At 44.3% G+C, this 13,891-nt stretch overlaps 1 protein-coding gene across 2 annotated transcripts in view; it reads left to right on the top strand.

Moving 5' to 3' along the window:
* SHTN1 (shootin 1) overlaps positions 1–13,891 on the top strand; it is an 81,449-nt gene that overhangs the window by 8,305 nt on the left and 59,253 nt on the right. For both annotated transcript variants that reach the window (XM_081158761.1, XM_081158760.1), the window contains exon 2: positions 4,769–4,821. In XM_081158761.1, coding sequence (XP_081014887.1) covers positions 4,769–4,821 — 53 coding nt within the window. The remainder of the gene's footprint in view (positions 1–4,768; positions 4,822–13,891) is intronic.

Genomic DNA, 13,891 nt, shown 5'->3' with positions numbered 1-13,891 from the left:
CTGTGCTGTCTACCTTGCAAAGAATGAACTTGGGCTAGAGGGAGGGTAGAGGCTAGAAAAGAAGGTTTTGCCGTTATTAAGGGTCGGAATTAGGGCAGAGGTACTGGCTGTAGGGAAGGGCAGATTGGAGAGTCCTTTGAGGAGATCTGAGCAGTTTGATGATCTTTTGGAGGTGGGAGCAAGTAGGGAATCAAGGGTGATCCTGAGGTGCTAGCCCGAGGACCAGGTGGGTGATGACACCAGTGGAAGGAGATCCTGCGCACAGGAAGCGGGAGGTTTCAGTGAATGACAGTCCATGAAGTCACTTTCCAACCTGCTGAGTTTGAGGACAGAGATGTCCAGAATAGTTCTGTCCAGTAGAACTTTCTTCTCCTGTGATAGGGATGTTCTGTGTCCACTGTCCACTGTGGTGGCCACTAGCCACTTGTAGCTATTGAGCACTTGAAGTGTGGCTCATGCTACTTGAAGGACTGAATTTTAAATTTAATTTTAAATAACTTAAACGTAAGCAGCCACATGTGGCTAGTGGCTACCATATTTGACAGTGCAGGTCTGGAAGGTATTGGTTGGAAATGCTGATCTGGAGCTAATGCTAGAGATGGGGTGACTAAACCTACCTGGGACTGAGAGTTCCCAGGCCAGCTGACTGCTTTCAGCCTAGCCAGAGGTGTTACCGGTCTGTAGTTATCAAGTTTAATTGTTGTGTTTCTGAAACAACTAGGTATACTCCGCTGCCTCCTGGACTGGCTATGGTATGATTTGCAGTTTGGAAAGAAAACTCCCTGTCTTGGAATTTAGGGAGTTAGGAAATAGAAAACCAGCGTAATTCTTGAAACACGTGCTCTGCCTGACACTCGCCTCATTTTCTCCGCATCTTCTGTTTTCTTCCGTCCTTGACTCCTAGGTGGTGATTCCCCTCCTTGGCTGCACATCACGATCACCTGGGGTGCTCACTTCTAAAAATATATGGATTCCCAAAGTCTCCCCTAGACTGGTTAAACCAGAATCTTGGGTTAGGGACGGGTGGAGAGGGGGGGCCAGACACCTGTATCATTTAAACGCTTCTCGGATGACTCTGATGTGCAGCCAGAATTGAAAAGCACAGCTCTTGGATATGCTTCCAGTTCTTTGCCAGACTACGGTTGGTCTTCAGCCCCCGCTGTCCGCTTACCTGGTGGAGGACAGTAGTGCCTAGGGTTTCAGAGATTTTCTGCCAGGCTGTCTCTCAGACCAGATGTGACAGAAGCAAGCCCCAGGCCGAGGGCCTTAGAGAGCAGCCTTGTCTCTTGCCATGCACACAAGATTCCATGTGCTTCGCTGGATCAGTAACAATACCCATGGCAAACGTGTATTGGACACTTAATATGCCTAAGCTCTCCTCCATGGCACGCGCTGACTTACTCACTCTTCGTAACAACACCGTGAGACCCGTATAATGAATGATTATTCCCATTTTCCAGATGAGGGAAACGAGACTCAGATTAACCAATTTGTCCAAGGTCCCCTGGCTACTATGTGCTTGGGCTGGGACTAGTCTGCACTTTTTAATTACTGTGCTGTGTGTGACCTTGTGGTGCAGTGAAGTGTACTATACCTCTGGACTGGGAGATGACCTCTTTCCAAGCTGTGGATATTTTTCTTACAGCAGAGAATTGGTCAAATCCATCTTTTCTTTCTCATCGGTTAGTTCAAGATGTGGAGCGTCTCTCATCAAATCACTTGAGCTGCACAGCTGACTTAAAGTTTGCAAACTGTGAGCCAGTTCTGGGCCCATTAAGAAGGCTTTCCATGTGCCCAAAAAGAAGTAGCTGGATATAATGTAGGGCACTTCCGTTTTTGCCAGTTTTGCTGAGGATGGTTGCATATGTATTCACTACGGGGTATGTGTGTGTGTAAGTATTATTTAGAACAATGAGCTTGGTTTTCTAACTTCAAAGAAATAAAAATACTAATAACTGTTTTTCTTTCCTTTTATGTCCTATCCCTCTTCCCTCTACCAAGTGGCTGAATTCTCACACTTTTCATCTCCTTTCCTTGTACCTGGCTTTGTTGCTATTTTTTTTTAACTCCCACATAATCACAATAAAACATATTTTCTGTGATTTCCATTAAGATACGATAGGTGACCCCTTAATGAACCCTTTTCTTAAAGACCCAGTAATTGGGAGTCTATAATGTTTCATCTGAATTCTATTGGCAATATAATGGAAGAATAGTATCGGTATTTTTAAAAAGCCTTCAAAGCCATTACCCGATGTTTTAAATACAAAAAAAAATTTCTTAATGTCAGTGTGAGATCATGGTTTTATAAGCCTTTATTGCTTGTTTTGTATGTCTGTAGAGTAGGTCAATAAGAATAGAGTAGTAAATCAATTTTGACTTTTCAGCTTTATCTACAGATACTTTTTTTTTTTTTAATTCTCACCTGAGGATATTTCTTCCATTGCTTTGGAGAGGGAGAGGAAGGGGGAGAGAGAGAGAGAGAGAAACATCGATGTGAGAGACATCGATTGGTTGCTTCCCACACATGCCCTGACTGATCGAGCCTGCAACCGAGGTATATGCCCTTGGCTGGAATCGAACCCAGGACCCTTCGGTCTGCAGGCCAACACTCTAACCACTGAGCCAAACCAGCTTGGGTGATGCTTTTAAATGTCAAGTAAACTAATGCAAAGTCTCTCCATAAAGTATATATTTATTTTTCAGAGCAATGTTAGAAATAGTAATAAGATTTGGAACTGTGAGCACAGATTACCCAGTGGCATGAGTGCATATTTTGAGCATCTCTTACTTCTTGTTTCTTTCTTGTAAAAAGGAGAGGGAGCTTTTCATTGATTTTTCAGAACCAAGAACAATTTGGTTTGTACTCATTGGCTGGGGTTTGTGTGATGGAGGCTGATGAGGAGCTGCTGTGTAGCGAGCTGCATTCTGTGGTTAATCAGATCTTCTATTGAAAATGTAATTATTTTTAAAGGGGATGTATCTTTACGTGTATACAGTCAAGCTGTTTTATGGGCTAATTTCCAAGGATTCTTTTTGGGCGTGGCTTCAATAAAATTGTCCATTAATTCTTATTTAGATGGAGTGCTAATAAAACTTCTGGACAGTGGTGGTATAATTCCATAAATATTTGCTCATTTGAATTGGATTTTCAGATTTGGGTTCTACCATCACAGTAGCTATTCTAAACGCTTTGGGTCACGATTGGAGGAAATAAAACATGGACTTTACCGTGTGACTTGTCTATTTCTGGGTGCTCTCTGATTCAGTGGTTAAAATCATACACGTTAGAGTTAATGACCAGATACCTGGGATGTTCTTGTAGCCCCTGGTTTCAGATATTTTATTTCTGTCTTTATGTTATTCAAAGAAATAGGACATTCTGTTTGTCTTTTTTTTTTTTAAGAAAAACGTTTTGTACATAAATCCGATTAAAATTTTAGAAAGGAAAAGTATATAATTCGAAAAAAAAAGATCATTTGCTGGTGTCTGGTAGCAGTCAGGGTGCTGGTCTGGGAGTGGGCAGCAGCTCTGCGAGCCCCCCGGGACACTGCTCCGCCATCCATCCCAGATCTTTCTCCTTCCCATCGTCCGCTCTAAATGTAGCATCCTAACTGTAAGGACATCTAAAAATGGTGCTTTAGCCCTGGCCTGTTTGGCTTAATGGTTAGAGCGTCGGCCTACAGACGGCCAGTAGCTCTGTTGCAGGCTCGCCCTGCCCTGATCGGGGCGCATGTGGGAGGCAGCCAATCCATGTGTTTCTCTCACGTCGATGTTTCTCTCTCTTTCCCCCCCTTCCACTCTTCTGAAAGGCAATGGAAAAAATGTCCTTGGGTAAGGATAAATAAAATAAAATAAAATAATAAAATAAAATAAAATAAAATAAAAAATAAATAAAATAAAATAAAATAAAATAAAATAAAATAATAAAATAAAATAAAATAAAATAAAATAAAATATAAAATAAAATAAAATATAAAATAAAATAAAATAATAAAATAAAATAAATAAAATAAAATAAAATAATAAAATAAATAAAATAAAATAAAATAAAATGATAAAATAAATTAAAAAATAAAAATGGTGCTTTGGCTGAAAGATAAATGTGGGGGTTCGGGTTACTTCATTTTTCTAGCAATAGAGGGTTTTAAGTTGAAAACTGCTGTGTGTGTTTTTTTCCATATAGTTGGAAATATTTCCAAATAATTCATGTTTTTCCAGCCTAGTGGAATGAATCTGGTGGGTATGTGGTCACGGCTTGGTGCGTGATGATCTCGCAGTGCCTGAAAGCAGTTGTTCTTAGCTGAGTGCTCAGAGCATGAACTTTCTGCTCTGGGGATGACAAAGCAGATGTGTGACAGTGAGTTGGATGTGTAAGCCTACTTAATTTCTGGCGGCTGATTTGAAAAACAAACCTCTGTTTGTTACAGCACCACAGACTAATAGTGCTGGGAGGAACTTCAGGGAACACCACCTGCCAGGACCAAGACTTGAGTAGCCAAGAGAGGTGACTTGTCATAGGTCACTTAAGGCTCACAGGTCTTCCTAATGACCTAGGGAGAACCGAAATCCGGTTTGGTGGCCTCACATCCTCTCTGATCTCTTTTTTCTTCCTTACTCTTAAAGGCAGGAGCCCGCCTTCTGTGGCCTCTGCTGCACGCCGCCCCCACCCGAGTAAATAGACAGTGGCAGTTGGTTGGGTTCCCAGGTGTCCCTACAGTAAACTTTCGATAGCGTTCTAATGTTCTTTCCTTTTCTTTTCTTTCAGCAATAGGCGAATATGAAGACCTTAGAGCAGAGAACCAGAAAACAAAGGAGAAGGTTTGTACTTTGCCCTTTCTTTCCTTCCTTACAAGTGTACAAAGCCTAGATGGCATGTGTATTGTTCTGCCACCAATTTCAGTTAAATGCGAATGAGAGGGGTTTTTCTTTTTTTTCTATTTTCTTTTCTCCTGCATGTGTGGTTCAAGCTTATATCAACTCCAGGCTCCAGATGGTAAAGAATAGCAGGCATGCCACAGTGGGCGCTGCTCGGGGGATTAACTACGCAGCTAAATGTGCAGCGAGGCACCAGGCCAAGCAACTCAGGCCCCCAAGAAGGGTACTTTCCCCCGACAGTTAGATTTGGGATTCTAGGGATGGAATCGAAGGCCTGACACATGTATTTTTAGGGTTTAGACATACTAGGTTCTGGAGAGAACTGTTTGGAATTAATCATGGGAGGTTAGCCCAAAGGCCTCCATAAACCTTTCGTATGTTTACTTCCTGTAAGTATATGAATAATATGCTGGAAGGTGAGAAATACCCCGTGTGAAGATGGGGAAGCCTGGTGGATATTTCCAGGGACTCTGGAAATTTTATTATTAAACTGTTAAGTAATTGAATTCTACTTACATTTACAAACTGCTTACCATTTTGTCTCTGAACGTGTTTGTTTAAGATTCGTGAATATATGTGCGTGTGTGTGTTCCCTGTAAATTTAGGGAGGGGAAAAATGGAAGGGAAGGCTAATTAAAAAAAAAGTAGGACTGAATAGGAAATGAAAAGCGGGAGAAAGAGAGCAGAACCATCCATTGTTGTTTTTAGACATAAATGAAATTTACTGTTAGAAATTACTTTGTTTGGTGGACCAGATATTTCAAAACATAATATCCATGGTGGAAAAGTAATAAAACAGGTTCCTTTGTGGCTGTTTAAGGTGGTCATCATTGCTGTAAATGATGAAAACCCAGTTTTACAATTTCGAGTTAAGACCTATAATGAAAGTTAGTAGTGAGCTAAATATTTGTAAAACTTGTGGCATATTTATTGGGCCCTTAGGAATCATATTTAGCTTTTTCACACATATTAATTGGCCACCAATGTAGCTATAGTATGCTTGGTGATATTAATACTAAGTATTTCAAAGGAGATTATAAAGGATTTTTAGATCATTATTTTTCACCCAGTCTTGAGACTCCTTTGCTCATTTGTAAATAACTCTCTAGTGTTCTGTGAAATCTGGAGCTTCTTCCCTTTCTTTCGTCAGGCGATGCAGGGAGTGGTGGGTGGTGGTCATGAAAATATCCATGATAGAATGTGGCTGGTGTGTGCATCTCCAATATGGTGAGAAGGCCACAGAAAATAGCTCGACAGAATTTCTTATTCTAATGCCACGAACACCAAAAATCACGTATGTTCCGGGGATGCCAGCAGGTGGGGAGTTTGTTCTTAGATCCTGGGTCAAAGTGGAGCCAATGGGCGATGCTTAGGCCAGGTCGCCTGAGCCTCTTTTTCTAAGATACCCAACCATCTTCCAGCTCTAGGAGAGAGAGCCCAGAAGTTACCAGTCGATTGAGTCTCTTCCGTGGGTGTTCCTGGCCCACGAGGGGAAGAGCAGGGCCAGCTGGGAGGGTTAATTCAGGAGAACTCTTTGACTCAACCTAGAAGACGTGAAGAGGGAAAGCAAGCGGGTGCCTTCATGTGGTAGAGAAGGAAGGACATAGAAGACCATGAACAGCCCAAGAGGGGGAAGAGCCAATGTTGGTTTTCTGTCTTCGTCTTGTTTACTCGTAGACCCAGCATCGCCCTGAAAATAGCAGATGTTCTGTAAACATCTGCGCTGGTGTTGATGATGGTCGTTGACCTGAGAGCCACTTTCTGCAGGGAGGTTTCAAGGGAACCACCTGTCGTGGGAGTGGGATTAGAGGTAAAATGCATCTGGTAAAGGAAGGGTTATGAATTATCTTAGCCCATTAACCGCTCACATGTTTCTCTACACAGAGCCCGGCCTAATACTTTTGTAACATCTGTATGCATTATTGACCTGCTCCTGTTCTAATTCTTTAAAAATAACTATTAACAGAAACGGAAAGAAAGGAAATGAAAGCAACACGGAATGCTGTGTGGTTGGGTGGAACAAAATAGAGGGGTTTTAAGTTCACCGCACTCTGTTTATCTTCTGTTAAAAGACTAGCAGGCTTATTACTGAAGATTTTTTTTTTCCCCAAAAAGGGGGGCCGTATTACAAAGGAGGGCAACATGTAATAAAAGGCTTTTATGCGGCACAGAATGCGTCGAGGCGGCTTCAGTTCCGGGGGAGGTAAGCGGAGAGGGCCATTTTCTCAGGCTGAGCGCGGGCCTGGGCCCGGCGGCCCGAGCTTTGTCTGCTCCACACCAGCGAACTGACGTGGCCGCTCTTGCCGCGTGGCCCACACCGGGGTTGGGCGAAAGCCACCAAGGACGGGAATCTAAAATCAGGCTCCATTTGCCATCGTCAGTTTGAGGTGGGGAGGTTTTGCATGAGTGGAAGGGAACAACACAATAAATGGCAAGTTATTTCTCCCTTCCACGTGTCCACGTGCAGCCTGACTGTCTTTGTTGCCAGGCCATGCACCTTGGCCGTGGGGAGAGGCCGTGGGTGTGATCTTTCGGGTAAGATCTTTGGACGGCCTGCTTGGAGTCTCCTCTGTTGAAACAAGTGGTGGGATGTGACTCTCTTCGGAGCAGGCAGTTGTTGGACAGGCCTGTTTGGTGAGAAGTTGCTGGGGGCCATGTACACTCCCTTAGCTCCCTATCTGGTGCTTCGAACCGCCCTGGGTCAGCTCCGGTTCACCGGGAACAGGACCTCAGGGCTTAACAGGCTCCAGACGAAACCTGGGTCTTCCAACCGCCAGTGCTCTCCTTGAAGCAGGTAAGCTCACGGGAGCTAATTGACTCATTTTTTTCCACCAAGGTCTTGGTGTTCTTCACAATCCTTTATTGTTAGCTCACGAATTTTCCCCGTGAATTTAATCCCACACATTATCAGACTCAGTGCTTCTCCTGGATCATTTGTCTGTCAGTTTGTATTTCGAAACTGAAAGTTGAATATTTGATCCACCTGTGTCAGTAAAATCCACTTGCGTGTGCGTGTGCGTGTGCGCGCACATGTAGTTTCTGACATACTGCATTCCTGACATAGCTGCGTTCCGAGGATAGGAGTCAGAGGTTCGGGAGGGTGGGCCAAAGTTTTCATGATCTTTTCCTTTGCAGTTTTCCTTTTTTATCTTTGTTACCCGAGGATGTTTTTGCCATTGATTTTTTTAAAATGTGTTTTTTTTATTGATTTCAGAGAGAGGAAGGGGAGAGGAAGAGAGAGGTAGAAACATCAATGATGAAAGAGAGTCATTGATCGGCTGCCTCCTGCATGCCCCCGACTGGGGATCAAGCCCACAACCTGGGCATGTGCCCTGACCAACAATCAAACCTCAATCTCCTGGATCAATGCTCAACCACTGAGCCACGCCAGCCGAGCTTTTCCATTGATGTTTTTAGACAGTGGAAGGGACGGAGGGAGGGAGAGAGAGACACGCACACTGATTGGTTGCCTTTCCCATGTGCCCGACTGACTGGGGCCAGGGATCGAACCTGCAGCCCAGGTATGTGCCCCTTGACCAGGAATCAAACCCGAAACCCTTTTGTGCATGCTGACGCTCTAACCACTGAGCCACACTGGCCAGGGCAGTTTCCCCTTTTTAAGAAAATATAATGTTAATGATTTTGTGGTTTTTTAAAATCAATGTCTCTGAGACTGGGGTCAGAATCTTTGAGTTTATAAGGAAAGCTTTTTGAAGGGAAAGCTTTTGGTTGAAAGCCTTCTGAGTACTGGGGTAGGAAAAAATACATACGGAAGTCCCACTCTAGAGTGAAACCGCCCTGATGAGGGGCCCAGACATGTTGACAAAGAACTGTAATAAATTGTGATGCTAGAAGTGAATACCTAGAGTTTGGGGGTGGATGGGCACAGGAAGTAAAACAAGGTTCCTACTCAGTTCCACGTGACCAACTTAGTAGCTCTCAATGCCTGGCTTAAATGTCACTGACTGTTTTCAAAGTCTTCTCTAATTCTCTTCAAAGCAGAATTAACTGTTTGCTTCTTTGTAATAAAACATCTGTATGTTTCTTACGCACTTACCACATTTTATCAACAAAAATTCATTGTTCATTATAAAAATACGTCAGGTCCAAGTTGTAGGGGTTGCCTTAAAATGTAAAAACTTCAGGTTGTTGTTTTTTAACATCAGGGTAAGTGGAGATTATGGAAAGGGTGCTCCTTTCCTTTGTTCTTTGCCTCGTTTCTAAATAACATTATCCACGGGATGTTACAAAGTGAGGAAGTCTATCACATTGAAATCAACAGCCCTTCCAGAGCTGTTCTTTTTAGGGTATGGGAAAATAGAGGGCCCTTTATTTTGGAATCAACCAAATAGAATGTTCTTGGCTTGTGAAGCCATCACCGTATTCAAATGTTAGTCGTGCTCCTGCAGTGGAGGGGCTTTCTCTTACGACTCACGCAGGATCCTTGTCATAATTGTTCGGGGCTTTTTCCTGTATGGGGGGGGGGCAGAACCTCCCTGAGCTTTGAAATAGCTTTCAGTTCTCTGAGGCTGGAGGGGGGGTGTGGATCCTGCATAAAGAGAAGGAAACCTGTATCACAGAAGAATGTCTGCCTTTAAACAGTAAGTATCTGTGTTTAATATTACGAACCGAGCTCGAGTTTTGAAATGAATAAATGTTTAAGTGGCTGATTAGACATCGTTTGGCCGAGCTACTGTAACAGGGCGCCGGGCCGTTCTGTCAGCTCGCCAGGAACAATGAATGAAAAGGGAGCGGGGCAGACACTTTCCAAGACTTATGTTTCAAGCAGCAAGGTAGATGATACTGTTTGCATCGTGGCTCGGTCATCTATTGTTAAAATTTCTTCCTCGCGTGTAAATTTCAGAGGTGAAGGTCCCAAAGTATTTTGTTTTTTTAAAAAATCAAGAAAGAAGCCAGCCACTTTTAAAGAGCAAGATATGCACCCATTATGCTAACTGTTCATGCATAATACATCCACATACATGCAGTTTCTTTAGAACCGAGTGGCAAGTGGCTGTGCCAGAGAAAAAGTAATTACTTAGCAGTTTGAAAGTGAAAATGAGTCTCTTATTAACAGCAATCTATCCAGAAACAAAGAGCAGGGATCTCTGTTCGGACGACATGTGCTTCCCTCGAACACACAATGCCTAGAATTTGGAGAATGCTGTATGACAGCTTTGGGGGCAGCTACCACTTTATTGCCTGCGAAAATTGGAGGAAAAAACTTTGAATTGGGAGAAAGAACACCAGCAAAAGAGAAAGAGACTGAAAGGAATTCCGTCCCGGTGGGGATGATTTAATTTATTGTGTTCTTTGAGGGCAGGCACAGTCGAGTTCTATCCAAACTTACGTAGTTGGAAACAGTAGAATGGTGGGTTATTACTGAAAATGATTGGATGCTCCTCTAACTCCATTGGAAAAGATTCTAAAACAGGTAAATATGCACAGTTCCGAAGCTTTGCATGTTTAAATTTTTAAATATGGGTAAGTGGACTTAAAAAGAATGATCTTCAGGAAAAAGAAGTCAGAATGGTGTGGGGTTGAGGCCTCTGCTGTTTGTGCCCACAGTTTGCACCATAGAAAGTTTCTTACAAACTGCTTGTTTCATTGTGGATCTTTCCGGGTAGGTCACATGTTTTGTGAGAGCAGGTTGTCTGTTCTGTTCCCCACAGTATTCCCCCCAGTGCTGGACACAGCGCCTGGCACGTGTGGGTGCTGTGCCTGTGATTTGTTCAGTGCTCCAGGAAGGAAACGGAGGTGTTCGGTGGGGACAGTCGATGTCTGCTTAGTCCAGGTCAGCCAACGGTGAGGACGTACCTGAGCGTGCATTGCCTACCCCGGTGGCGTGCTGTGTGTGCGGTGCGTGTGCGCGCCTTGGGCCCCAAGCTGGCCTTGCTGTGGCCGGCAACCCTGCCCCGCATCTGTGCACCTGGGAGATAAAAATGGATGTTGATATTAATAGAGGTTAGGCACAGTTCAGAATCCCGGGGGCTGTCTTGCTCAAAATACACACCCAGCAAAACAGAAAGATGTCTTAGTGCCTACGTCGGTTATCTGTACGTCTGCCGAGCCCTGTCATGCAGGCATTTTAGTGTAAACTGAGTCCGATGTGCGTGGGAGGAAGATCAGAGCTGTTCATTTTGGGGGAGGGGGCGTACCAGCTCCCCCTGGACAGGCTTGCCCCTGAAAGTCAGAGGCCAGTGGTCTGACATGCTGGTTTGGTTTCAGAAGCCAGGAGCTGCCTGGCTGCGGCTCAAGGGCGAAGATCTGTGGAATAGCTGGGCCGTCTAACACGCAGAGCTTTCAGGGCCACAAGGCCGAGCTCTGGTCAGATCACCGCTCCATACAGAGCCAGAGACTCTAGAAGAGGCATCACGTCATCCGTCTTGCTTAAACCAGCCAGCGCCGTGCCACAGAATCATGGGGCATCGCAATTAAGCGACGTGGGCCCGTGAACATCTGTTGCTATTGCAAAGTCTTCGTGAGCAATTCTCAGACAAAAAGGAGCCATTTCTACAAATAGTGCAGCTGCGTGGGCAGGGTAGGGGCAGGGGCAGGATGGGTGAGGGGCTCCTGGGGGACTTAGAGATGAAACATTCTCCCAGGAGGGCCCAGAACCCTTGCTGACACCTCTCTGCAGGTAGAATGAGAGAAAGGTTACAAGATCCGTTTGTGGGTTCACCTAAAATGATGAAATAAGTGGCTGTTTGGATCTCTGCTTCGTGAATGGGCCCGCCGTTCATATTTTTGTTCAGCTCCGGGTGAGAATAAAGCTGCATTTGCAGCATGTGTAGGTCCCTCCCCCCGGCACACTCCCCTTCCAGTAATCATAGCAGATGGTGAATTCTGTGGCTGCCAGTTCTGTCATAATGTGGTTGCAGAAAATAGAAAGCCGGGCCACATGAAGACCCCAGAGGGAACACAGCTGGGGTTGGGAGACAGCCCCCGAATCCGCCGGCGATGGCCTGGGGTCAGCGCAGAGGCACAGAGCTGGACTGTGGGAGCGGGTCACTTGCATGTTAGAATGAGACCTGCTGTTAACCAGAGCCTGCCTCCCTGCACCTTATGAGCAGAGAGCGTGGGCATAAGACCGTACGTTTTGGGGATTGGTATCAGACCGGTAAACGGCCGCCGCATTGGCGGTTTGTGTGTGACGTCAGTCGGCGGCCTTTTTCAGATCTGAGGAGACAGAGTCCCATATAAGAATTTATATTCCATTCACCTGTCATACAAAGGCTCAGTGAAAACTCCAGCTATTTGATTTAGGCAGGAATGAAATGAATCTCTAATTATTTCAGGTGATGTTTTGAGAGGTAGATAGAAGAAGCCAAGCGGCACTAAGTCAGGAGCAGCCCTCCCGGGCACCAGCTCTTAGATAAATACGGTTTTCACAGGGCTTCGTATACCTTCAGAAATGCCAGATATGACAAACGTGACATTAAGTAGAAAGAAAACACCAGATATATTCCATTGGGCAATCGTGACTCAGGAGTCTAACCAGAAATTCGGTTTGTTTTTGTGCTTTAGACTATAGTGTGCGTTGTTGGAGGTGGGGCGGGCGGGCCGGCGGGGTGGTGGGGAAATACAGAACAAGCAGAGTCCACCTTCTAGAAAACGAACGTGACTGAAACAGCTGCCTGGCAGAGTCGTAAAACTAAGCATCTGACAGTGTGCCGTGTGCTGAAGGATCGATTAAAAATTATTTGAGAATCCAGAACTCTAGTGTTTAGAATTTTAAACACCAAAAAACAATAAGTGCAGTTTATCAGATCAGTTATCAGAGATTTTGAGAGATTGAGAGGGGGGCAGGGAGGGGAGACACACACCATATAAATGTAACTTTTACTACAGTACATTGTTATAATTGTCCTATTTTATTATTAGTTACTGTTAATCTCTTACGGTGCCTAGTTTATTAATTAAACATTATCAAAGGTATCTATGTATAGGAAAAAACATATATAGGATTTGCTACTATCCACAGTTTGAGGCGTCCACTAGGGGTCCTGGTCTGTACCCCCCACGGATAAGGGGGAACTGCCGTTTGCCTTCTCTTTTAAGATGTGGCCCCGCCTGACCCTTCTTGTGGAGGGTCCAAGTCAGGATGTCGCGAGCAGCTTTGCTCCCTTAGCGCCGTGTGCTGGCTTCACGCGCTCCCGTCGGAAGGGGTTCCCCCAAACGGTTCCTTAAAGTTCACGTTCTCGAGGGACTCAAGAGGAAAATGGAGCTGTTTACTTCTTAACTTTTTTTTTTTAAATTTTAAAAATATTTTAAAAGCACAGTAAAGGACAGAGACTAATGGAACAAATATGCAACATACAGAATGAACTTATTTTTTTGAAGTTTAAAATAAAAAAGAACGCTACAGATAAAATTGTTGAATATCGCCCGTCGCCCAACCACAGTCCCCCTTCCCCTCCCTGTTTTTGTCATAAATGTTGTATGTATATTCTTCTATTTTGTGGGTTTATATTTTTATATATGCCATACGTGTCATGAAATATGCATATACAATAAAAATCTATCAAGTGTTTGTGTGGTAAGGTATCATTTGGGCTTGACCGACGTGGCTCAGAGGTTGAGCATCGACCTAGGATCCAGGCGATCGCGGTTCGATTCCCGGTCAGGGCACCTGCCCGGGTTGTGGGTTCGATCCCCAGTCAGGGGCGTGCGGGAGGCAGTCGATCGATGACTCTCTCATCATTGATGTTTCTCTCTCTCTCTTTCCCTCCCCCTTCCTCTCTCTGAAATCAATAAGGACTTTTTTTTTTTTTTAAAGATATCATTTGATTTATATTCTACAAGTCCTTTTACTCAACATTGTGGTTTTTGATGTCCTCCTGTGCTTATACACAGAGCTCTGGGCCATTCATTTTCACTGTGTGTTTCGCAGTGTATTATATGAATATACCATGATGTGTTGCTGTGATAAATGCTGAACGTGTTTGCACAGACCATCTCGTACACATTACTAGAGAGTCTGGTAGTTGAATCCTGAAGTAGAGCTGCCGGG

This window comes from Miniopterus schreibersii (genome assembly GCF_964146895.1).
Source record: "Miniopterus schreibersii genome assembly, chromosome: 14".
Lineage (NCBI taxonomy): Eukaryota > Metazoa > Chordata > Mammalia > Chiroptera > Miniopteridae > Miniopterus > Miniopterus schreibersii.
This window is presented reverse-complemented; position numbering and strand designations above follow the sequence as displayed.